General features: G+C 37.9%; 1 protein-coding gene across 2 annotated transcripts in view; it reads right to left on the bottom strand.

The window, feature by feature from the left end:
- Positions 1 to 26478, bottom strand: part of negr1 (neuronal growth regulator 1) — a 166423-nt gene that overhangs the window by 26803 nt on the left and 113142 nt on the right. Inside the window, exon 6 of one of the 2 annotated variants that reach the window (XM_015008974.2) lies at positions 25050 to 25198. In XM_015008974.2, coding sequence (XP_014864460.1) covers positions 25050 to 25198 — 149 coding nt within the window. Of the gene's footprint in view, positions 1 to 23305; positions 25199 to 26478 lie in introns of those variants that run through there. The other variant, XM_088005017.1, reaches the window with a different exon arrangement.

The following is a 26478-nucleotide window of genomic DNA, read 5'->3' as shown; positions in this document are numbered from 1 at the left end:
AAGTAAATATGTGAGATAGTGCACTGTAATAAAAAGCTAGAGCATCAACGGCAAAGCAGACTCCTTCTTGTAATGACTATTATTACACAAACAACTGCACACAGATCTAACCCGATTAATACTCATTAGAAAGAAAACAGAGGATCATATGGCAATCTTATTCTAAGATTACGGTAATTGCTTTCGTTAAATGAAAACACATTTACACAGTATGGTAAAGCAAATGTTTTCAAAAGGAAAACTGTTGATCAATTAAATGAACTCTGGCAAGCTTTGATATTTCTGAGAATCATGCTATAAAGCTGCTCCGAGCGGTAAAATTAGCCTCACTAAGTGCCGGATGTATTTGCCTTTATGTGCATTATGCATATTTTACATTCAGGCACTGGAGGCTTTTGTGTTTCTGTTTACTTTTCATTAGAAATAGAATGCTCATTTGAGTGAAGGAGGAGATGCAGGTCTTACTTCAAGGATACTTATGCGTCTTTCCATCCTATCATTTCAAGAAGATTTGTCCTTTTTTTGTTTTGTTTTTTTTTATTATTGGAGAAGCCTGCAGGGTTCTAGGTCCACAGGACAAAATCTATTGTCTATTTACATCGTCCAGGGATCAAGGGGTCAAGTATGATAGATGACATGCCGTCTGCTTATCAGACTCTTCCAGAGGTGATGGTGGAGTTAGCGCTCAGTAAAAATGAAGGTCAGCATATCAAGTCAAAACAAACCGTGCAGGCCAGGAGCTGAGGTGGCGGTGCTCCGAGGGTGTGGAAGTTGTTTGCACGGTTCTTGATCTTGCTACCATATAACCGATAAGGCTGGGAGAAAATGCACTGCCAAAAAGGATTATCTGTGGGTAGCTCAGCGTGTCTGGCGACAAGCATGTCGGGTGAAGTAGATGCTGGTTTGTTTGCCTTAGAATCTCCTCGAGAAGTTTAGCACACTGGTTTCAACGAGTCCAGTCCTCTTGGACGTACGGCACAAGCCCACTCATCGGAGACCTCAGTAAAAGCTTGTTGAATCACGACACTCCATCGTATTCAATAATTCATAAGTGAAATGTTTTTATACACACATTATCCAGGAGTGACTCACAAACCCCAGCAGTTAGCAGTCGCTTTCGCTATTACACATAATTGACACTTGACATGACTTAACAGCACTTTTGGCTTGTGTGTCTGACTGCAGACATATAAATGAACAATATGTATTTGTATTGCTAAAACCAAAACCTTTCAGAGCTGTCTGTTAAAAAGCAATCGCTCCAGTTCAGAGGTCCTGTGTGGATTAGCTACCAGTAAGAGAGTTATAAACAACAACTATATTGTCTACTTCAGCATCCTTAATGCTTTTGGATCTTTTGTATGATCAATAATTCTAACATTGTTGATTTATATGGTTGATCACTCTACTGGACCAGAGTGAGAGACCGTTTAAATGCTCAGGAAACCGTCACAGGTATTTTAAGTTAGTTACCTGATTAAGGAATAATGAAAAACTTTGCAGCAAAGGATATATAATTACTGATGTGGTATAATCATGTACAACTACAACAAGATGTGCCTTAAGAAAGTTTTTATCAGATAAAAGTATGAAACAAGAACAAAACATGATTAAAAGCACAAATACCTGACAAATTTCCCATTTTAGGTCATAAATAAACATTTAATTGTAAAAGCTTTCCATGGTTCCGAGGATAATTTGATTAAAACATCCAAAGCCTGGAGCTGAGAGAGAAAGTTGAATTTCAGAGAGGTTCAGAAGAATACTTTATTATCTCTTTGATGTTATGCCCTGGACATTGAAATGAAATATGATGCATGACCTTCTTTCAGTCTAAAGCAATAAGAGCAAGGTCTAATAACATTGGTAACCTACAGGTTTTTTTTTTTTTCCAGATGCTTTACAAAGATGGAAACCAATGTGTGCCTGCAGTTTGTATTTTATCTCAATCTGTGGGGTTTGCTCCATCATTTGCATTTTTTATGGGTTTCTCTCATACATATCCAGACGTCGGCTTTCTGCTCATTGATCTTTTTCCTCTCATCTCCTCAGGCTCCATGCTGGGTCAAAGGAGGGGCAAGTAAATGCTTATAAATATTGCGAGACACGTCAACCTTTTAAGATGCAGACCATCTTCAACCTTTCAGTGATTATTTCTATCAAAATGTACAAATGACAAGTTTTCTTTTTCTTTTGAAGCAGAAGAACAAACAGTAATTCGAGTCAAGTTGGATGAGGCTGCTCTTTCTTTCCCTAGACTCTCAGAGTGCAAATTTAAATCACGATGGAGGCTAAAATGACCCATGAAACACTGAAGAGCTAGATAATGTTAAATGCTTGTCATTCAGGTTGCCAGGACAGTTGGGCCTTGAAAAACAATAGTTGTGACTCAGCACAGTTATGAGGAGACTACTTTTACCAGCTGCAAGTGATTCGTGTAAATAAACAGAGGTAGCAGTCTGTAAGAGTGCATGCTATAATCACAGATCTACATTTCATTTGGCTGACAGGGTGGCGTCAGGCCAGCTGCTTTAGAGCGTTTCAGCTGTGCTTTATGTTTTGGGAAATGTACATAAATCTATTTGTTAAAGTTAAGAAAAGTATAGGAGTTTCTATTCCATTAAAATAAAGGACTGTGCATTGGCAGCAGTATGCAATCACTTCAAGGCATGAAAGATTTCAGAGATTCTGTAGAAAAATAGATGGTTTCCCTTTCTGTCTATGGTTATCTGACAGGTGTGAACATGTGTGATATTTATAAGGTAAGAAGTGAGAAGAAGTCAAGGAAGGAAAGAAGATTATTTTTAATGTCTATGGTTGTGTCACAACCTGGCTCAGGAATTGTGACAAAAAGGAGGGAAAGGGACACAAGGACATAATGGATAAATATTTCTTTTTAGAAAACAACAAAATCAACAACTTAATTTTGAAGATGAGGAAATTAAGCCCTGTCAATAAAGAAGTTAAATTAAAAGCAACTCAGACTAAATCCAACCGAAAACCTAGGAGGCCAAGAGAGGGCCTGTAAAAAGCAACTGGTGTGCTTCACTTTGGAGAACACATTATGAGGAAAGCAACAGCTCAAGATATGAGCCAAGATGTTCAAGCTTCATAGCAAATGTGTCTTCCAAATGGACAATGACCCCATGCATACCAATAAACAAATGGCAAAAGGACAATAAAGGCAATGTTTTAAAGTAGATACTGAAAAAGCTCTGATGTTAATTCATAGAAAATGTATGGGAAGAGCTGAGTTGTGTAAAGAAAAAGGTACTTTACTTTAAAGACTGACTTACACCAGTTCTGTCACAAGGAATAGGATAAAATTCAAGTTAATGCGATAAGTGTGAAAGGATGCATAATATGGTTGATCAAAGTAGCACAGAGTTACAAATAAAGTACATAAACAACTGAATTTTAAAGAAGTTAAGTTTTCAAAAATGCATAAATCTTGCCCATTATTCTGGCATATAGTAAATAGAAAACAATTCATATTTGGTGTGATTTAATGTCAGCAAAAAGATTGTCTCTATATAGCAGAGGTAAACTTCCATGTTTATCTGTATAAGCAGGAGATAGTTTGCTTAGTTCTGCTTAGAAATAAAGAAGACAGTCCTGTAGCATCTAAAAATGACAAATCCTGACTACTAGCACCACATTTTGTCACTTTTACACTTAAGCCTGTCATGGCTTAAACAAATGATATGGCATGCCACTTGATGGGCTTTTCTGTGGCTGCTCAGTATCATCCCAATAATAGGACAGACTAAGAATGCCCCATAAAATCCTTTCAGCAAGAATCGTGGACTGGTTTGCTTTTGTTTTTTGCCTGAACACAAAAGAGCCAGTATCACCCACAGTCATTTCTTGTCTTTTTTTGTTTCTGACAGTCAACTCACAGCAGCTCCAAACATTATGTTGCAAAAGATAGCAATGTTAGGATTGATTAGAAGGGAGACAAGAAAACTCATGTTGCCGTTTCACGCTGCAGCCAAAAAAAAAAGTAAAATAAAAAAAAAAGACATCTTTGTCGTCATTTCATATAAAGACAACTCATTCTCTATGTAATCTTTAATGTGACTACCACTACGCTTAATGAGGCGACATAACAGTGGTATTGATAAACTCTTAATGGCAACAATGAACATTTTCTGAAACTACTCTTTATGGCTCAGGGTTATCACATGCACAGCAGTGAATGTGAATGTGGAGCTGAGAAGAAGAGAGCAATAAGTGTGACAGCTCTGGCTGAGTGGGAGTCAGAGGAGGTGAGGGGGCACAGCTGGCTTTGGCTATGGGCTTGTTGACTGTTGAGGCGTCTGATGGCAGTGGGCACAAATAAACGGCTGCACTGCTCTGTCTTGCTCTTTGGTGGGATAAATTGGGGGCTGAATGTGATGTCCATCTGCCACAGTTCATCATAGAGTGAGGAGGAGGAATTATTTAGAACGCTGATCATCTTCTTCCTCTCTGTTCTCTGATTTCGATTTGACTGCAGTGCCAGATCCAAGAGTCTTGGGTCCTCTCCTGACGAGGGGACTGTCTACTGACCACTGACTTTTGTTGACCATTATCGTCAAAGTTGATAACAGATGCCTGGACTCCAGTCTTCTTGCTCCATGGGTGATAGGGATTGTATATTCAATCTTATAGATATAAGCCATAAATTGTTGTGAAAGGTGAAAGGTGGAATTTTACATCTTTAAGCAGTGGTAAGGGCAATACTGTAGCTTACTGTAGTAAGTTCCATGCTTTTGTAACAAACATGTCATCACAATTTGTTCTAATTGTTTTGAATTGACAGAACATTTTGAGTAAATGCCACTTAACTGTGACATATTCATGTGTCTATAAACAAACTGCATTTAATGGTGACTGATCAGTAGATAAACTGTGGCACAAATGTGTATGGAGTATTACGTTTGTTGGTGCCGTTTGTTTAGATATCAAGGAAATTGATGACCTATTGAAATAGCCAAATTGTTGTCTACATTAAACATTCTTGGATGATTTAATAGGTTTTTTGTTGTAATAACTACTGGCAATATCTATCTATCTATCTATCTATCTATCTATATATATATATATATATATATAGATAGATAGATAGATAGATAGATAGATAGATAGATATATATCTATATATATATCTATATATATATATATATATATATATATATATATATATAGATATATATATAGATAGATAGATAGATAGATAGATAAAACAAACTTGGATAATTTATGTCTAACCTTAAAAGATTAGTTATTTAACATATATATCTATATAACATATATTTCGTAATGACACACATCATTCTTTCTTAACATCTCTTTCTAGATGTTAAGAAAGAGCGAAAAAGTTATATATGTAGTCTGTCCATAAAACATATATAAACAATAGATAGGACACAGTACCAATGATGAGTATTGGGAATCTAAACTAATTCCTATTTTACTTAGAGCACCACCACCATGAAAAAAAAACCAAAAAAAAACAAACAAAAAAAACAACAACCTTAAAACGACCTGGAAAAAAACAGGAACAGTGAGCCACTGAGTGAGTTTATCTTAACGACTGAAACCCCTGGTGTTCCTCTGAACCATGAAATTGTCATTTGTCCTGCAAGGGCTCTATCAAATGAAAGTTAAGGGCCATGCAGGGCTGCTTTTTTGTTGCTGAGATTATTTGGGCTTGTGCTTGTGATCCCACTAAATCTCCATAGATAATTACATTCAAAATTTGTGCCGATCCACTAAAGTGATTGCAAAATGACAATAATAAAAAAAAAAAAAAAAAAACACTTAACGAATTAATCATGCAATAGGAATTATTGCATGTGGTTATGTGGAAACTATTAAATGCTGGTTTAATTTTAATATGTCTTCGCCACAGAGAGCCTCTCGGTGTGTCTGTGTTTTTGACACGTGGAAAGTATTAAGCAAAAATAATGTAACCGGCAAAAGAGATTACATTCTGAGACTTGCTTAAAACCATTACAAAGGGAGAAAAGACGACCAGGCAGAGGGGATTACTCTTGGCTGGAATGTGGAAGCAGCAGAATAGAGCGAGGAGGGGAAACAAGGGTGACATTGAAAGTGTAGCAACGACAACAGCACAAGCAGAATATCAGGTGAAAGACAGTGGCAAAGCGCCATTTGATTGTTCTAGAAACAAGGAAAGAGCAGAAAGAAAAGCTATAGAGAGAAGTAAAAGAAATGTGAGAGGAAGAGTATTGGACAGGAAGGGAGTGATAAAGGAACAAGGACGTCAAGAGATTCAGTCTTACAACCAAGGCCCTTTACCACCGACAGTGTCCTGCCTGTGACGGGTACTGCAGGGAGTGGTGGTAAAAAGCCAGAAAGAGAAGAAGACGAAGGCATTAGCATTATGAGAAGCAGCAAAGACCCAAAACGAATATGGAACAGCCACTTGATGATGTTTACTGCTCGCTCCACAAAAGGGTGGTGGTGATGGGGGCTGTAATGAAAGGTAGGGGGCGTAAAGCTGCAATGACGCAGGCTGCTGGAAGTAAATGTGGCCAGATTAAGAGCTAAACAAAAATTAGCAAATAAATGCAAATAAAATCAACAGATGACATAAATAAAGCTGTACACCCAGCAGGCATTCCAGCCAGCCAGTTGAAAGTAACCAAGATGGAGGGGAGGAATCTGACTAGGGTTAGTATGAGGCAGCGGACCTCTTTACTAATCTGGTGTACAGTATAGTGACATATACTGACCTGGGCTTGAGACAGCACTAGTGGTGGTGGGCTCAATAATTGCTACAGGGGAGGAGAGGAGGGGAAGAGGGAGGGGAAGGGAAAGAGGACATTCATGTATTATTAACAGAATGGAGACGTAAAACAAAAAAGAAAAATGCATGCAAGGACAAAAAGGACAGGGAATGGAGACAAACCCTCCCCATGCAATAAGGACTAAAGTCTCTGTAGCAAGATGCAGCTTTTACATGCTCATAAACAACATGTTCCACTGCTCCAATGCTCTGAGATTTGCATGAATTAAAAATAAATAATAATAATAATAAAAAAAAAAAAATAGATGAACCCTGGAGCTGTTGCTGCTTCAAAACTCCAAGGAGATTTCTTGGCGATGTGAAATCTTACTTCTGGTTTGCTAATCGAGGACTTATTCTTCGCTTTGATGGTTAAACACACCGACCTCTGGAACCACCCCATAATTTCAACAGCACTTCGTGGGGAGTTCTTAAATCACATCTTTCTCTGTCACAGATTCAGCCACCGGTTTTGATTTTGTCATCCTTTTTAGGATGTATGAAGTGACTAGAGAATGAGCAGAAAATGGGGAACTTGAAGTCTGTGTTTGATCCCGCAGAGGAATGAAGTCAGGAGGCTCAATCTGATTAACTTATGAACTCATTTCAGGCTGAGCCACTGGTGGCATTTGAGTGATGGAATAGTGTGAGACCATGAAATGTTCAACCCAGTGCATCAAAACCAAGCCTGCGAAGGCCTTTTCCTCCCCAAGTCAATGGGTAAAATGTCACAAAAGTGGGTCTTATACTTGATCATGCCAACAGTTACAAATATCCATGTAGATTGTAGCTTATTTAAACAGAAATATAGAATTACCAACGACTTTATTAAATACATCTGTCATTTTGCATGGAAGCAAACAAGTCAGCCAATCCCATTGTAGTAACCAGACATCGATATGATGCTCAAATCGACCATCACAACGGGGAGGAAAGGAGATTAAAGGGACTTTTTTAATGGCATGATTGTTGCTGAAAGCTCTGAAAATGAGAAAATATCAGGAGAGGAGAAGATGCGTGGATGAAAATGCCTCATTGATGTCATCACAAAATTATTGCATGGTCTCAGGACAAGACATATAACCATTCACTGCAGCCAAGAAAAGCATAATATCATCTCTGAACACGGAAAACCTGAATCAGATGGGCTATAGGAGATGACAATACGATGTGCGAGTCCTGTCAGCTAAGAAGAGGAAACTGATGCTACATTTCACACAGCCTCATGAAAATCAGACAATGACAGATGTCTCCTGGTCTGACGACTCTTTGTTTTAGTTATGATGGACAGACTTTGCCGAAAACAGCATGAGAGCATGAATCCATGCTGCTTCGTATAAATGTCTCAGTCTGGTGGTTATGATGCAATAGTATGGAAGACGTTGTCTTAAAACACTTGGGGCCCCTTAGCATCTGTTACGTATCATTTGTCATTTAAAAGCTGCAGCCTACCTGAGTTGTCCACCCGTTTTTAACTGTACTGTATCCATCTTCTTATGACTATGGAACATTGCGTCATCTCGTAGCGTTCAGATCACCTCAAACTGGTTTGTTAAACACAACCATCCATGTCACCATGGGCTTACCAATGTTGGTCCAATAAACACGTTTGGAATGTGGTGGAGCAGAGGATTTTCATTTCTGATATGCAGCCAACCAATCTGCAATAACCACTATCATTTCCATATTAACAACATTTCTTATGAGGTGGTCCAACCTCATACTAGCATTCAAGAGAATCTGTGCTAGTATGAGGTATCTCAGTCACAATTGTCTGTTGAATTTCATCTTTGTGACAATTATGCATGGATGCACACAACATGATTATGTAGACAGGATGCCTTTGTAATTAGTTAAACAAGTAAGCTGTGTTCAGTTGTGCCCAATGAGTCTCGTGAGTCAAATGTAGGTCGCAAAGCAAAGCTGTTCTTCATCGTGATGGACTAACACAAAATGAAGCGATAGTTAGGGCCCTAAGTGTCCTCCCACTTTTGCTCTGGTCTCCAACACATCTAATACTTGCAGCTACATTAATTTAACTTTAAAGTTATGCCATACCCTTCCAAAAGGCTTCATGGCAGAGGAGGAGCTTGTCTGTCACAAGAGACACCATGGCAGCTGTGATTATACCACACACGTTTCCTCTGAAAAGAATACGACTTTAAATTGTTGAAGTGAGCTGCTGTATCTAGGCCAGGCAAGAGAGCAGAGGCACACTTTAACTCGCCATTTTAATCCATTTACATGGGAACTCAATATGGACATTTCCATTTGCAGTCCAAAAAAGACGGTCAATGGAATTATCAAAATCTGACCATCTGTCTCACTTTCTTGTAGTGCTTTAACAACTGTGTAATGACTGTGTTCCTGTTAAACAAACCACTGTTATGCCAACAACAATAAACTGTTTGCTTTCATTTCATTTCATCATTCTGTCTGAAGGAAAAATTGTGAAGGAATGAGTGCTCATACATGAAATTATATGCCTTTCACCCTTGGTATATTGTGGAAGAAATGGTTGGATTCATCCTTTCTTCCACAAATGTTTCTACTTTAAGCACTCCTGGGGGAGCCGATATGTGAAAGCAGTTTCTTTTCAGCCCTTTTCTTCAAAAAGCCAAGCGGGTACTATCTGATTAATACTTGAAAATGAATTTGCCAGTGAATCATTTCATGAGCTCTCAGACACTCCTCCATTACTGTGGAGCATATCTTTTGACATACAATCTCTCCCTCATATAGCTCCACTCTGACTTTAACTGTTTCGCCTATTCAAGAGAGCAACACATCATTTTACATACTGTAGATGCATTCCTTTGTTGTGCACAGCCTGCTCGCTTGAAAGACAAGACACTTTTTTTTTATCTATTATCTTTCAAGCTGTATAATGTATTTTTGTTAAATACAGATTGAACGGTATATGAGATTTATAGGACATAAACCTTAGGAAATTATATTAATGTCAGGGCTAGGAAGGAAGTCCACTTCAAATGTATTAGGGTCTCTAATACATTTATTTTCATCTGCAGAAGGAGTATTGAATGACTAGCAATACTCAGTAGTGGTAAATTGAGTAATGGAACCCTCAAAAGCAATGTAGCTTGACAAAATACACACAAAGTTAACTAAGGTTGTTATTCTTCCTACCATGGATGTCTAAGGCTAAATGTGCATGAAACCACAAACACAACATGAAAATTAATTTTTGTGTTTGTGGTTTCATGCACATTAAGCTAACAATTAGCATTGATGCCATAATAACGGATTTAAAAAGATGCACAATTAGCTGTAAAATAAGACTATTTGAGAAACATTTCAGATGTAAAAACAATAAATAAAAATACTGAAGGCTGTTAGAAGTTTTTTATAAATTTAAATAAATTATTTCCACAAGTTGTTTACACTGCAATGCATTCTGGGTAACAATGTATGCAAAGTACTATGAAGCCAGCTCCGGTCAGCCAGAACGAGAAATTTTGTGTATTTAGAAATGTCCAGGCCCTTAAATTAAATAGGTCGCATAATACTAATGAGCGTACAATATTGCTGTAAATATACCAGATTAAGCAAGATGCTAATTTCTATTGAGAGAACCATAAACAGACAACACAGTATACAAAAGTAACATTGATACAATGTCATAAATACAAATAAGAAGCACAGTACAAAAATGTGATAATTTGAACTGGAGCGTGTTAATGAAGAAGGTGATGCAGAAATGACTAGGGAAAATGAAAAGGAGGATGACCAAACTGATAAAGAGGAGAAAGTCAGCCGTAAAAGTTGGTGCTAATGGAGCTGGTGCTCAGAAATGCCAAGCTGAAAGGAGAGCATATATATTGCAACAATATGTAGTTTCTAACCCAAGCTATTTATGGTAAGTGTTGGGATCAAAACATTTTCTCATTTCTTACAATAGTGTGTCAAAAAATAAAATATCCATATGCTTCAATTTAAACATGCATTCGGTGTCTTCTAATTTGTTTTGATTTTGTATTACCTTCTGATAATAGTGTTAGCTCTAGCTAATATAGTAAACAGTAGATCACAAGCAGATCCCATTTGTCTATTCCGAGAGATGCAGTATCTTGTGTAAAACGGCACATAAGAACGTTGAAGCAGCTGACCTCAATACAGGCGTTTTGTATTGAGCATCAATAAAGTATTTAAATACAAGTTTATACTACCTGAGCTCTGACAGAAAGAGTAGATGCTTTTCATGTTAACATGTTGTAACTGAGCTGTGGGACAACACCATAGAGTTAAATTGTTACAGAGCCTACTCAAGAATAAAAGTGATGGGGAGAGAATCTAAGATGGAAATTATCATGACATCAAGGTAAAAAGTGCAAAACTAATGTGCACCAGCACGGGAAGTGTCTGTTTAGTCCATCTTTATTACAATACCAAGAATGGTGCTTATTGGGTTATAGATCAAGGACGTCTTTAAAATATAGAAGAGACTAGTAAGTAAAGAATTGTTGCATATAAAATGGTTGGAAAACTCAGTGTCTCTGGTGGCACTAATTGGCTTTTGCCCATCACTTGAGGCAGAATAAAGCCTCTTATTTGAGATAAACTTTTGCCCTGCTGTCTGAGCTTTTGTACAAGTATACCCTTTTAACTTTGGTTTTCTTTGATTTTTTTTTTCCTTTTTAAACTTTGGAGTTTGTTTCTTAAGAATTCTCTAACTTTCTAATGATTTTCTTCAAGCTTCAGGTGATTTCTTTAGACGTCTGACAACAGAGAGGCTACATGGCTTCACTGTTCTAGTTTCTGCTCTAATTTGGTTAGTGATTTAAACAAGGTTTTCAGAGTTACTCAAAATGTAACTCTACCTAAACCTATTAAGTGATAATAAAGAAAACAAGAAAAAAAGATCAAATAATTAAATCAATAATACCCATTGGAAATTCACTAAATCACATTACAGTGATTTTTAGTCTGAGGGATTTTAGGCATCCAAAAAATGTTTACTAATCAAAGTATATGTATCCAAATTAAAGGTAATGCTTATGAAGTAGCATTTATTCCCATTTCACTCACCAGATAAGAAATTCTTAAACATCCACCTAACTTATGCCTCAGTGATGATAGAACAGTAGGTTGTAAAGTCTGTATTTTAATGTGAGCCAGCTAATTAGTTATTGGTCCAATGTGATTTTTTTAATGCTGGCCAGTGAATGTATAATCTTTTGGGCACACACAGGAATGAATCATCCAGGGACAAAGGTCCCTATGGCAGTACATCTTGCCTCCTGCCAGACTCAACAAGGGTGGGTGTGGTGTGGGTGCACATAAAGCCCAGTGCCCGCTGGGCTTCTAAATGAACACTCAGCTTCAGTACCAAAGTATCAAACATTTCCTTATTGCCATGAAACAGGGAAATGTTAATGGATTTTCTGATTGCCTAAATATGGAAATGGGAACCCTGAAAATAAAAGGTAAATGTTGCAGTGCAGCATATATATATATATATATATATATATATATATATATATATATATATATATATATATATATATATATATATATATATATGGTGAATGTATCTTTTATGTTAGCACTTCAAAAATAAAGCATATCAAAGATGCCAAGACTATAAACTTTGTATTCGTTATACAAGCTAAAATCTAACAGTGTTATTTCAAAATACAACAATGTGGGAAGCACATCACCTCTCCATCCAATCCCCACATATTTCTCCAGCATTTTAAGCTGTTATCGAATATGCCCATGTTTCAGGTTTCACCTTTAGCACCCCATCCTCTGCACCTCTGCTCCATGACTCAGGTACAATCACACAGTGTGGGAATAAACAACATCATCAGCAACAATGGCAGATGACAAGAAGTGTCAAAATGACACCTACACATGCAATGATTGATAAGCGTGACAAATGAACACAACATTCATTAACCCGATAGCCGGCAATGTCTCTTCTGCCTAGGGGAAGATGAGGACAAACAGGAAGAGGGGAGGGGGTAGGTGGGTTGGGACTGCAGGCATATAGAGGAGGAAACTAAGACAGAGGAAAAAGGGGGAGAAAATCTTCCTCCGGGGCTAAGCTGAGGTGGGTTTAAGGGATAACAGATTGACCAATTAAGCAGAAGGAGTCCTCAGAAAATTGGAGAGAGTCAGCTTGGCCCTTTCAATGAAGATTACTTTAATCTAGCACATGAAAAAAGAAGTTAAATCCAGAATTGCCTTTTTGTCAAGTATTAAACCTTAACTGATATCATGACGTGTGCTTGTGTGAGAGTGTTGCATAGATACATAGTGGAGAAAGAGCATTTATACAACAGTTCTATTATTGCATTTCAAGAAAAAAAGTATTATATGGGAATATATGAAAATGTCCTATATAAATCTGATGACTGCACATCCAAAACTTTAATCTAATTAATACTCAACACAAACTTTCTTTGTAGCTCTTTAGTCTGTTGGAGACTATTGGTTTATAATATATCCACTAAGGTTGTTGTTGAGTAAGGTCTTATCACATGTATCTTATCTCCCCATGAATGTTGGCCTATCTCAGAACATTTCTTATGAGAAATAAACATAAACAAATTACGTACATTTTGGGAACCATAAAGCGTGTTAGTTTGTACAGTGTATGTCATATGAGTAAGAGTGTACAAGTCCATGCTCAGCTACGTCTGGCTTTGATGGATTGTTTTATAATGCTTAATGATCTGAAAATGATTGATACATTGTACACAATTTATGTTTGCCCCTAAAAAGTTAAATAATAAATAGCTGAAAGAATTCTTAACTGGGTAAACGTGTGACTGTTCAGAATCTTGAGGTGAGCTTACCTTGTGCAGACAGGGTGTCTGCACATCGTAGCATGAAGTATATGCATTGTCGAAGGTGCAGGCTAAAATTATGTGTGGAGAATTAGCTGTGTTTGAGTGGCTTGGATAAATACAACCAGCTGGGTCAGACTGGACAGGACGATAGCAGATAACTGTCCATCTTATCTGTGTGCCCTCACACACCAGCAGGCAGAGAGAGAAGATGGCTCCCTAAGTGCACATTGTTTTGAATAGTGCCCAGACAATGCATATTGATAATGAAGTGTATCTATTACCGAATGCAAGACGACTACTCTACCCACTAAGTCACAGATGCCACAGATAATCAGAAATCTGCTTGTAAAACCCGAATTTCTGCTGAACACAAAAAATGCCTGGGTTTGTGTTTGGGGATGTTTTCTTCATGAACTGCAGTTTTTCAGCTAGATAAAACTATTTGTATTAAAGTCAAAACCTTTCTCATTGCAAAATGTGCACATAGTGTTTTTTGCCTAGATGAATTGGCTTTATGAAAAAACGATCGTGTCTTTTGTTTGACTTTTGTTGTCCCCTGGTAGAAGAGCAAGCGCGCAAACTAACAAAAGGGCGAATGTTTTGTCGTTATAACCAGTCATGCACAACCCTATTTTGGTAACTTTATGCAACCATCAAGAGCAGTCCCTGACAAGCATCTAAACTAACATCTGAGGTTTTAAGCCAAAGAAAGACAATTACTGATTATAAAGTAGCCAAAATGTTATGTTAAAGTAGCAGCAATACGTAAAATTGACTTTTTTGAGCTTCACATCATGTTATAATGTTACTCTGTCCATGTTGCATTAATTCCTTCTTGCATGTCTGACAAATCCTTTAATCTCCCATGGTAACCACTCAGCTGTGTAAAACAAAAAAAACAACACAAAAAAATCAATGGAACCGAGCACCACCTTCGAGGCACAGCTCCTCCTCTGCTGTAGTTTTTAAGTTTTGGAGTGTCTGCCTCACAAAGCACACCCTGTCCCTCTCCGCTCCTTCAGAATAGTGGCGGCAACAATTTGCAAACACCTAGTGGAACTGCATGTCTTCTGCTACTTCGCAGTGCAATGCTGGTAAAAACATTGTTAAAAGGTTAGTGGAGGAGCGATGTTATGACCCCTGAAAGCGGAGTGTTGGAAAGAGCAGAATCTTCTTAAAGAGACAAAGACCCAAATTCAGGCCGATAAATTACAAAGTCAAATTTCTTTTTAGTCATATGGGAAATATACAGTATTTTTAGAAAAACTGGAAATACCTTTGTTACTTGATTGTGCTACAAGATAGCACTAATTGTACATAATACTGCCCCTCTAATACTTTTATGGCAGGAACATACAATTTTGGTGTCTCTCTGTAAATGTGACATTTTATCTTTTAAATAATGGATATGTATATGATTTGATAATTCTACAGGGACAGCAGAAATTTGCATGACAATTAAACCTCATGGCTAACTTATTCATGTGCAACATGTTTAATGTAATGAAGTGTATGACCTCACTAGGTACAAGACTGTTATTTTGAACATAAAAAAAGTACATCTAAGTTTGACTGCTCTAGACTATTACCAGTCAACCCCCTGCAGTCAGCCGGCATCAATCATCCAGTTCTCTGTGTCAGAAACCCCTACTGTGTGTCAAAGAACTGACTGTTCAAAGTTATACAGTTTGATCTGAAGGGCTATGCTGTTTAAGGGACAACTCTAAAAACCTAAAGCACGAGAAGCAAGAGAACAGGATAAAAGGACAAGTGACTTCGCATGGTCTTAAAGAGATTCTAATAAGAAACAGGGTTCACTGGCACACCGGCTTTGTTTATGTAAACTGAAAATAAAATACTGACAATACTGTAATTCAATGGGAAAAAGGCTAAGTTATAATACACCTATTTTATGAGAATCTACAGCATGCTCCACTTTATATTTATCGCTGGAGTGCCCTTCTTATCTGAGATATAGCTCAATAATATTGACTTGCAGAAAATGAATTTACAGCATGATACTAATAGCATCTTTATCTAAGGCTGTAACAATGCATCTAGAATGAACCTAGACTTTGTGGAAAAAAACCCCAAAAAAAAACATATGCATATATGCAGGGTCATCAATCGTGTTTTACAGTGACAATAATCAAAGACTGTAGCACGTAGAGGCTAAAATACAACACAAATAACAACATCAAGCTAATACAATCTGGAACGTGGCGGCAAAAGAAATCATCAGATCTCAACTTAAACTTAAAACATCAGCTGCTACATAAACATATTTTGTATTATTTCTAAAGCAAATTGGTAGCACTGTTGCCTTCCAACAAGAAGGTCCTGGTTTGATCCCCAGCACAGAGTCTTTCTGCATGGAGTTTACATGTTCTCCCTGTGCATGCGTGGGTTCTCTCCAGGTACTCTGGCTTCCTCCCACAGTCCAAAATCATGACTGTCAGGTTGATTGGTTGATTCTCCTCAGGTGTGGGTGTGGGTGTGTGCGTGGATGACTGTTTATCCTGTCTGTCTCTGTGTTATCCTGCGATGAACTGGCAACCTGTCCAGGGTACCCTGCCTCTCGCCTGCTGACCGCTAGAGATGGGCACCAGCACCCCTTGCCATTAGCACGTTTGATAAAGGATGAAACTTAAGCAAATGGCTAAACAGACTGCAAAATAGGTACATAGGTAAGTATGAAAGCAAATTCAGCAGTTTAAAGAGCAACATTTCTCATAAGCCTCCAGAAGTCATGTAGATCTGAAATATGAGAGGACACCTCAAAATAAACTGACTGACAAGGACAATATGGATGATGACTAAATATAGTAATATGATCACAAAAGCACAGCAAGGGCTGAGGCCAAACAAATACAAGAGTAAGCAGCAAACTGTGACCTGAAGCTTGACTGAGGAGAGAAACACGATTTACTGTTTACATCTTAATTAAACTGTCTAGAATGAGAAACACAGACTGTGACAGGTCAGTGAGCCTTTGTAATGAAGAATGACTCAATTTATTAAGGGCCAGTCCTTTTCTGATGATGTATATTTAACTATGCTTTGTACTTCAATTAACTACAAAATGCAAAAGGCAACTTGTGAAGCAGACAAAAACAAAACTGTGACACACAAGGACATGGATTTGACGAATGCCTAAATGCTCTGGTTTCAGTAATGGAACTAGTAAATGGCTAACAGAACAACATCCATCCACATAGAGTAAACAGGTTTAGTTCAAGTTTGTTCTGTGTTCATGAAGGTACACAATGCACTGCAATTGTCTCTAACTCTTGTAATTTATGAACTGCAATTACATTTCCATTATGTCTGAAACAGTTTGAGATTTGTTCAGAAACAAACAAGATCCTCGGAGAAGAACTGCAGGTTCTCATTTATTCTGAATGACTGACAATGAAGTTAAGCGTAAACACAACTGCAAGAGCTGTAAATACAATGATCAAAACTGAACCTCTGTTTTGGCTATTTTTCCTCTTATTGGTTATAATCAAAGATCAGCACTCTGTTTTTTTTTGTTTTTTTTAATAATCAAAACTAAGAACTTCCACTATTTTTTAACTAAATACATAAACCAACACCATGTGCTTTGATGCACTTCTATTGAGTTTAATAAAAATCAGATAAGATTTAGGGACAGATGTTCTGAGGCATAAGCAGGAAAAATAGTTGTTTTTTTTCCCCCTTTACCTGTTATGTTCTTAATCTATTATTATTCTTTGATATTTTTAAATCATACAATATTGGAAACTTAAAAAAAAATGTAAAACTAGTATCAACAGTCGTCTCAAAACAACAGGCAAATTTTTTAAAATTTAATATTCACCTTATTAATATTATTCCTGTTTTAAACACAATCAGAGGTACACCTATTACTTTGACTAGTACTCACAGATGTAGTTTTCATTTTCTCCGCTAAAATAAACCAGTTTATGTTTCTACCGGCTACAGTAAAAATATAGTGCACCATCCCATGACTGATAGTTTAACTGCAGAAAACCCAAAATTATCTCACAACATTCAATTACCATTTTATTTCAGTTTTTAAAAATAAAAAAATTGGCAAAAACCCAGAATGCAAACATGACTAGTATTACATTGATGGGTGATATTTTTCATCCTCATTTCATTTGAAAAAAACACCACAGTGAGGGGTAATAAGTGATTTTCTGAACAAATTCAATTAAATTATATTTGCACTGTCAAAGGGAGATCACTGGTTTTACCTACGTTGTTTTGCTGAAACCATTTTTTTTTTTAATATTTGTAACACTTACCTTATGTGTCAAAACTAGGTCTCTTAACATAGAAAAATACCCTCAAGCCCACAATTTGTGTTGCTATTTTAAAATCTAACAGCTCTAGAAGAAAAACCCAACTCTTTTCAGCTCATTGTGGGAGACTCCAAGGTATTCCCAGCCAGAAAAGATAAACAGTGCATCCAGTGAGGTTTTGGTCTGCACCATAGAGCTCCCCCACTGCCGTGTAGCTAAGAAAAACCTCCAAATGAAGGTGCTCAGGTGGAATTCTTATCAAAAGCACAAACTGCCTCAACTGACTCAACTTAATTCAGAGGAGCAGTGACTCTACTCCAACCTCAGGCCGCCCTACGGAGGAAGCTAATTTCAGCCACTTATATCGGGAATCTCAGTCCTTTGGTCAGAATCCATATGTCAAGGCCATAGATGAAAGTCAGAATCTAAACCGATTGTATGTTATCCATCTGCTGTTCCATTCTAAGTATTCACATCAGGAAAGTCCTTTGGTTCGCTTGTTTGGTCCAGACCATGAGTGCACTTTATTTATTTTTCGCTTGGTGTGGTTTGATTTCACATTGTGCTTGTACTATAACTTTTCCAACAATGCCACTTGGTGATGATCATTGCACCCATTGGAAAGAAATGACAGAGCAGAGCGCAGACCCAGAGAGAAAACAAACATTGAAGAACTTCTTGTTCGCATTTCTGTTGTGCACATTTGTGCTATTATTACAACTGGAATATCATTTTAAATGTCACGAGCAGCTCATTAAACATAAGTTTTGTGATGTGCTATTTCTTATTTTGGGACGGTGTTAGCAAATCTGTGCTGCTAGCTGAATCAGACAAGACGTTCTGCATGTTCTGACCCACAACATGCCGTCAGCAGTTTCACTAATCAGAATATGGTAGATCAGGTATGATTTCAGCAAAATCAATACAAGCAGCTGTCACGTTAACAACACTAAGGAGCTCATTTTTTACCAAGATGTCCAGCAACAATGGCTCGTAAATTCCAAAATATGTTGTTTCTTGTAGATGGTTTGGATAGAGGCAGAACTGTATTCATGTAAGTTTGGACCACCTTAAACCTGAACTTGGTCCAGTTGTTTGGCCCACACCAGATTCGCTTGAGTGTATTCACAACAGAACAAAAGGTCCAGACCACTGGAGGACGATGACTTTGGTTTGTTTTAAAGTGGACCAACTTCGTCAGCTGTGAATACGCCCTACATCACTAATGAACAAAGTAAAATAATTGATCTCCTTCTCTGAAGCAGGTACCGATACCTGACCTGCAGTGAGCAATCCACCTTCCCTGCTGCGCATACTAAAGGTCATGACTTGAAGATGCCAACAGAACCAGATCATCAGAGTCTCCTAACTGTCTCATGGAGAGTTTCTAAGGCTCCCACATTAGACACTGTTCTCCTCAGGATCGCACATTCAGATTCTTTTCACGAACAATGACCACTAAAAAGTCTATGACAAAGGACAGCCCAATCTTCACACGGAAAATGTAGAACTTTACGCCAAGGACCTAAGCGCGACTCACTGTTTGATTATTAAAGGATCAGACAAACGGCTCCTTAAAAGGAACCAAAGGATCCCATATGTCTGTAGCACCTTTTGCTAAATATCTCAAAAAGACAAGATCGTAAGATTCTTCAGAACGGCAGGGGGCCTGGGCAGCCAATCCCCCTTAACAATACCATGGGTTTAACATCTGGTCCACTGTTGCACGACCAGGATGAAAGCTAAACATTTCCTGTCAAATCCAAGGTTTAACAATTGGTTAGATCCTCCTTTCCAGCACTCTGGGATAAGCTTTTTCAGCGAGGCTGATCCCTCAGTAGCAGGAACACATATTTTGGGACCCTTACTTAAAATTCACCTCAATATATCATGAGCTATGAAATATGGATGTTTCTTTTCCCCCTCTGCATCTTGATAATCAGTAGCAGTTGACTCATTTTAAAGCATCAATTCAAATTCACCTGTGACTAAATTTGCCCCTGGGTTTTTATTATTTGCCTCGCTGTGGTGGCCGGGTGCTCCTTGGTGACTGCTTGCCATTTCTTGTTAAGAGCGACATCAGAACTGGCCTCTCTTCCATTAGTGCAGATCATGAGAGAGAAACTGAGATCATGAGAGAGAAAAGCGAGCAATGCATCAGATTGTGTGGATGTTTGACAGAAAAGCAGAATGACAGGGAGGAAGAATGAACGACAGGGGAGAAAGAGAGAGGAAAAGGAGCTACAGGAGTGTGTGAGATAAGAGAATCAGACACAACCATGATAGAGAGAACGACAGAGAGATAAAAAGGAATAGAAGAGCGAGAGAAGTTGGGGGTGGCAACTCAGGAAGCTGCCTCCTCTACGCATTCTCAGGGTTTTCTTTTTTCACTACTCTGCCTTTGAGCTCTTGCTAGTGTCACATTAAGATCATCCATTTGAGAATCAGAGAGAGGCCTTTGATGTTCTTTGTGCATACACAAACAGGGGAATGGAGCTCTCCTTTGACAATAGCCAACTCTACAGACATTTTTTTTTTTTTCTGTTCTCAGTCTCTGGCCTGATAGGGACAATGTTACCATCAGAGGGAGTATCGCAAACTGGTGAATATTTTAATTTACCTGTTCATATTTCATCACTGAATACATTAAAATAAATTATTTTACCCAGCCACACTCTGAAACACTGTACCCAACTCCTTTTACTGTTGCTGTCTTTTTTAGCTGCTCAAATGGCACAGCAGGTGGACAAAATAATGAAACAATCTGACAATGCAGGGATTTAACACACCAAGCAAACATACAGTTTCGGGCTGCACGCAAAAGAAATAGTTGAGAAGTTCATGAATGTATAAGCATATGTAATAGTGGGTGGAAATGTTCTTTCAGTCTCCAAAGTGTTCACTAAAATGATTATCTTAATAGCAATATTTTAGATGTGTAAATCTTAAATACATTTTAAATGTTCAGAGCCAAAAGTGTAAAACAGAAATTAAGTTGTAAGTATTTTTAAATGTTAACAGACTAATGACATTTAAAATTTCAGAGTACTCCAGGTTAGGTGATGCTAAACAGGGCCTGGACCCCTGCAATGTTTATTCATTTCACAAAAAATACATAAAAAGGAATTGTATATTTTTAATCCTATGAGGCAATGTAGAAAGTCCTTTATAAGTAACCTAATGGACTTGTTTTCATCACCATGCCTAGAGATGCACACACACACACACACACACACACGCACGCACACACACACACACACACACACACACGCACGCACACACACACATACCTAACCTCTCTTGCAGCAGCTCACCTGAAAAATCACAGCTTAAAATGAAACATAAGCACATGTGCTGGATGTTTAAAACTACAGTAGCTCAACTTGACCCTGTTTAGTTGAAAAGGAAAAATGCTATTTGGAGGTAGTTTACTTAAGGGGCTACAAACAGGGAAACTCAAAGGATGACAAAGCAAAGATGTAAGCTGTGACCATTATTGAAAGAGGAGCAACATTACAAACTTGGTGAATAATGAATTACTATTTGTTTAAACATTAGCAACTGGTTACAAGCCCAATAATGAGTCCTTTCCTCAAGCAGATCTAAATGTATGCAGGCAGCTCCTTTCATTATGATGAACATACGAGGCACTCAAAATCTTAAAGGTATAGGACAATGAAAGGCTGGTTTCATGCTATGCATCGTAAACAAATGGTGTCAAAAAAACTCTGACTAGATTGAAAGTGACAAAAGACAATGAGAAACAATGTAGCGTGTTAACTCACACTGTTTTAGTTTATATTAACACATTTGCATTAACATGAACCTTGTCTACACTGTTACGAAATAAAAAATTTTCCAATTCCATTTAAAAATACAAGGTGGACTCAGGTCTTACCTTGTGTCCTGTAAGAATTTTAAATATGTTATTTTGATAAAGTCATGTTTGATTAACCGATGATATGTTATGGAGTCTTTTGAATGGGGTTGCCAGTACGAAATCTGTAATGTGTTCAAAAGTAAATCAATACAGCTGTTAAAATTGTAACAGCTATATTGCAACAATAACTGTGTTTTTGTTGCTCAACTTTTTTCAATATTATACTTAATGTTTTTCTTGTGGGTCCTGGAACTTCAGAAGAGACAAACCTCTCTTTAAGCAGCCACTGATCAAATGTAACTAACCAGTAAAGCATTCATAGCTGATGTCATTGCGAACCGCAGAGGTACAGCACAATAAATACATTCTATCTCCAGATCTCGGTGAGTTGCACAGACCTCCTCATCTCTATATCACACCACCAAGACGTGAAGAAGGCCAACACTTGCAGGTATCGACTGTCACAGCTCTGTCACCGTCTTGCTTGGTGGTACACCATACAATCCTATATTGCTTTATTAATCCCGAAGGGAATGTAGACACAGGAGTTCTCATAGTCTGAGCTTCTTCATAAAATAATCACAGATAAGAAGAACTGTAAGCAGGAAGGACCTCTTGTGGTTGTCTGTGCTGTGCTTCCTTTGACTGAATTAATGTCTTTTTCTAAGTTACAGTGGTGAACAGTAACTTCTGTTTACGTTTGTACACATGAAAACTGCACTCTTGGTGAGAAAATGATCATGTGATGCTTTAATGTAGACTAGATGTCCACAGGTTTCATAATTAAATCAATTACAATACGGATGTCCACACTGTTGTTTAGTGGCTGAGAGAAAAGGGTAAATAGTGCAAAAATAAGAACAAACTACACTTGTTTCAGAGAAAAGTTTTCCTAGAATGCTCTAGTGATTGTTGGAATTTTCTTCTTTAGAACTGAAAAAAAAAAAAAAAAAGATTGTAGCATAGGCTAACAAATCCAGTATGCTTGTGATTACCCACTGTAGAAGAATTTTGTATTACTCAACATATGCCGATGATGGTCTGAAGGATGATTATTTTCATAACTAGACTTCTGCAAATACTTTTTACACTTATCTGAATCTCTGTGAAAAAAAAATGCTTTCAAGCACTTTATATGAGTAGGAAAGCATTAGAGCAATCAATGTCAACAGGAGCACTTTTTGCTCTACCGTCTGCTTAAACTGCAAAAAACTGTTACTGATCATCTCTATTTCACTGTATTTCAATGTGTCAGAAATTCTCATTAATGCTCTAGAGGTGCATGTGTTTAATCTGATTTCAATTCAGTGGAGTGCTGCGAGTAATATCAGCTCTCATGTCTCAATATACCTTTCCTTGAAACAAGAATTTGCTAACAAATTTAAACCTCCTAAATTTTTCAACTAAATTCCCTTTGGATAATTCGAGAATCTGCAGTGCAGATGTGGAATGCAGATTCTCCGACAGTGTGAGTTACGTTGGGCCAAAAGATCAAGTTAAGTAGCTTGTGCTGTCGGGCGTTATGAGACTGTTCACAAACTCTAAGAGTCAGGGCTGCAGGGGTGATGTTCAGTTCATTGATTTTGTGCAGAGCCACAATGACAGAAAGCTGAGGATAACACCTGTCTCAGCAGTGACCACTTTACACCTGGTGGTTTTTACAGACTTTCATCAGTGGCAGCAGGGATCTGCTGCTGATGGAAGAGAATCTGACAAACTTTGAGCACAGGTTTATTATTGCTTTACAGGAAAAAAGCTATTTCTGTTTCATTAATCAGGATGGAGAATTGCAATCACCATTACAAACTCTCTACGGTACTATTATTTTTTGTACATTAAAAACTCCTTTCGTGCTGTACCTCGGCTCCGTTGTTTCTTGTTTTTTCATTTTTGCCTCTGATGTTAAGTATCAGGCTATGTCCTGTGTGGACCTGTGATTTCCTTTGATTTTGCTGATAAATAACCTCAATCAGCACTGAAATGACTGCCATGTAAGAGACGGAAGACTAATCCCAGGAGAAGTGCTGTGAGGCTCCTGCATTTTTCAGCTGAACTCAGTGAACCTCACCTGGTTTCAAAATAAAGATCAAACCTACCAGTTACATGTTTTCACAAAAAAGAAAGAAAAAAAAAACATACCACCTCCTTATTGGGTAATGCTCCTGCTACATTATGAACCATTTGCAAATAAAAGCCAAATCTCCAGTTCTGATAGTTATATACACTTGTAAATTACAAAACTAATCATTTTGCAATAAAATACTTTTTAGGTTTCTAAATATGGTTTTCCCCTTATTTTTGAATGCTGACTTCCAAATTAATAAGAGGAAAAATATCCAAACCCTCCACTATAGCACATTGCTTACTACTTGAGTCTAGAATAATATTCATCTACAACACAGCACTGCATGACACAAATAAAAGCCAAATCTCCAGTTCTGATAAAAAAAAATCATGAAGCAAACGATGCAAAGGAAAGTCTGGGGAAAGATGCTGACCTGCAGAGCAACATGTTATTGGTGTATCAATGCAATGCAATTTAAGCATGTACAGAAAAGCTCCTGGAAAAATTGCGGTGAGAAATCATTGCTGTATTTTTAGTTTGAATTACAACTGTGCATCCGTATAACTCTTCAAACTAACGCATCATATTGTTGTTTTGAACATTTTGTGGTGTTAGCAGATATTCTCCCATTTCTTTTCTTGCATGTGTGCAAGAATGCTTTTTTAGCCACAATAAATGAAAGCCCAGCGCAGCACAGATGCTCCTGCAGCATGGGTTCTGATGTTTTGGCCCTTTTTGAACTCAAAGCTTGGAAAATTGCAAAAGGGTTGACTCCCAGACATTTTTTAAAACAAACCTGAGCCACACTACTTAGCCTTGATTTTACCAGTTATAACCTTTGCAGTCATGTGCATAATTGTAATGTCATTACACCAAAGTTAATTTTTGCTTTCAGGTGGTGTTTTCAACCATTACACATGCAGATGAAGACTTTCAAAGCAGACACCCACGCAGACTCTGCAACCACAGCAGACAGCAAATGTGGGAATAAAAATATAAACAAAACAACACCAACAAAAAAACAAACAAACAAACAAAAAAAAAAACATTTAAGCTTAACTGCTAGTACGTCCTTATCCAGTGGCTGCTCTGGTTTAGCTGGGTTTGCAGTAAATGTAAAGAAAGCACTTGAGAGGCGATACTTTCAGGCCTCTGTCGCTTCCACCACTCCACTCAGCCAAGAACAAGTGGAATGACAACTTACGAATAAGAGGCACGCTGGCGTTGGCCCTCCCCAGCTTGTTGATGGCGACGCACGTGTAGTTCCCGTAACGATCCTCTGTCATGTTGGTCACTGTGAGGACTGATCTGGAGCTGACGTTCTTGATGTCGATACCGTGTCCCCTAATGATCCTGAAAAGACCAATGTAAATGTGACAAACGAGGCTTTGATTTCTCACCTGCTACAAAAACGCTTGGAGTAGGAAAAGAGGCAAGAGGCAAGAATGGAGCAAATGTCATCTTAAGTGGATCTCTCCATCATTACCACGCTCTTCAGAGCATCTATTTATTTCATCGTGTCTGCTTTGGAGAGACGCTTTTTGAAGGACTGAGACAAGAGTGGAAAGAACCGGAGGAGAAGCAGCGGGGTGCAACTTGACATTTTACTCGGTTTTGTTGCAGGTGCACATGATTACAGCAAGCAGTTACAACCAGATACGTACATGTAATGTATAAAAAAAAAAAAAGAACTCATTTCCTCACTGTGTTATATTTAATCAGGCCAGTTATTTACCATTTCTATTTGACAAAGAAAGAAAGAGATAGTCTTTTAAGTAATTTTATTAAGTAACTGTTATGACTGCCTTGTAAACAGATTTGGGTCAAACACGTTGAGGCTCCTTCCACAAGCTTCTCACAACAGTTTGCTGAAGTTTTAGTCAATTCCTCCTGAACTGAGCGAGGTATGAAGGCTAGCAGACTGACAGACATTCGCACCAAAATTAACACAGTGTGTTCTTGGTAATTTTGGCATAGAATGGAAAAAAATGTTTACTTAGATTTACTGTGAGACAGCGAAGAAAAATGACGATTATATGTCTTTTTATGCAGCGTTTGTAAATATCTGGCTTCAACAGCTGGATTCAAGGTGTTTGTACTTTGATGGTGATAATCTTTAACAGTCTGAAAAGATTAAACGTGACTCCATTAAGGCACGTGCTACTGTGATTTTAATCCGAATATTTTAGTTCATTTTGCTGTTAACTTATTATTAACTCTGAAAATCCTCCAAACTTTGCCTTCACTGTGACCTCCCGGGAGCTACGGCTTGGCTCAAGCTGGTTTGTAAGGCAGTCTGAGCCAAAACTCTACGTGTGACCTTGTTTCCAACAATATCCTCAAAATGTGTTGTTGCCTCACTGCTTGCGGCCTCTTCAAAGTTTACCTTGACGCTCTCTGAAAATCTCAGCATGTGTTTCACACCATTACTAGCTTAACATCAGACCAGTCAATGCTTCCCCCTGTCATGGTGAAAGAAAGCTCCCCACCCCGACAGATGTACACATAAACACTCGCCCACTTCCACTCAAAGAATGAAAGCAGTGACACAACAAGAGAAACGTTTACTTGTCAAAACTGTCACAATAAGTTTGATGCAGACAAACTAAAAGGAAAGCTGCACAAAGCGGAGC

This window comes from Poecilia mexicana, unplaced genomic scaffold (assembly GCF_051168715.1).
Source record: "Poecilia mexicana isolate PSO_F unplaced genomic scaffold, ASM5116871v1 scaffold_4, whole genome shotgun sequence".
NCBI classification, from domain to species: domain Eukaryota; kingdom Metazoa; phylum Chordata; class Actinopteri; order Cyprinodontiformes; family Poeciliidae; genus Poecilia; species Poecilia mexicana.
The sequence above is the reverse complement of the archived record's forward strand: the minus strand, read 5'-3'. Positions and strand labels throughout refer to the sequence as shown.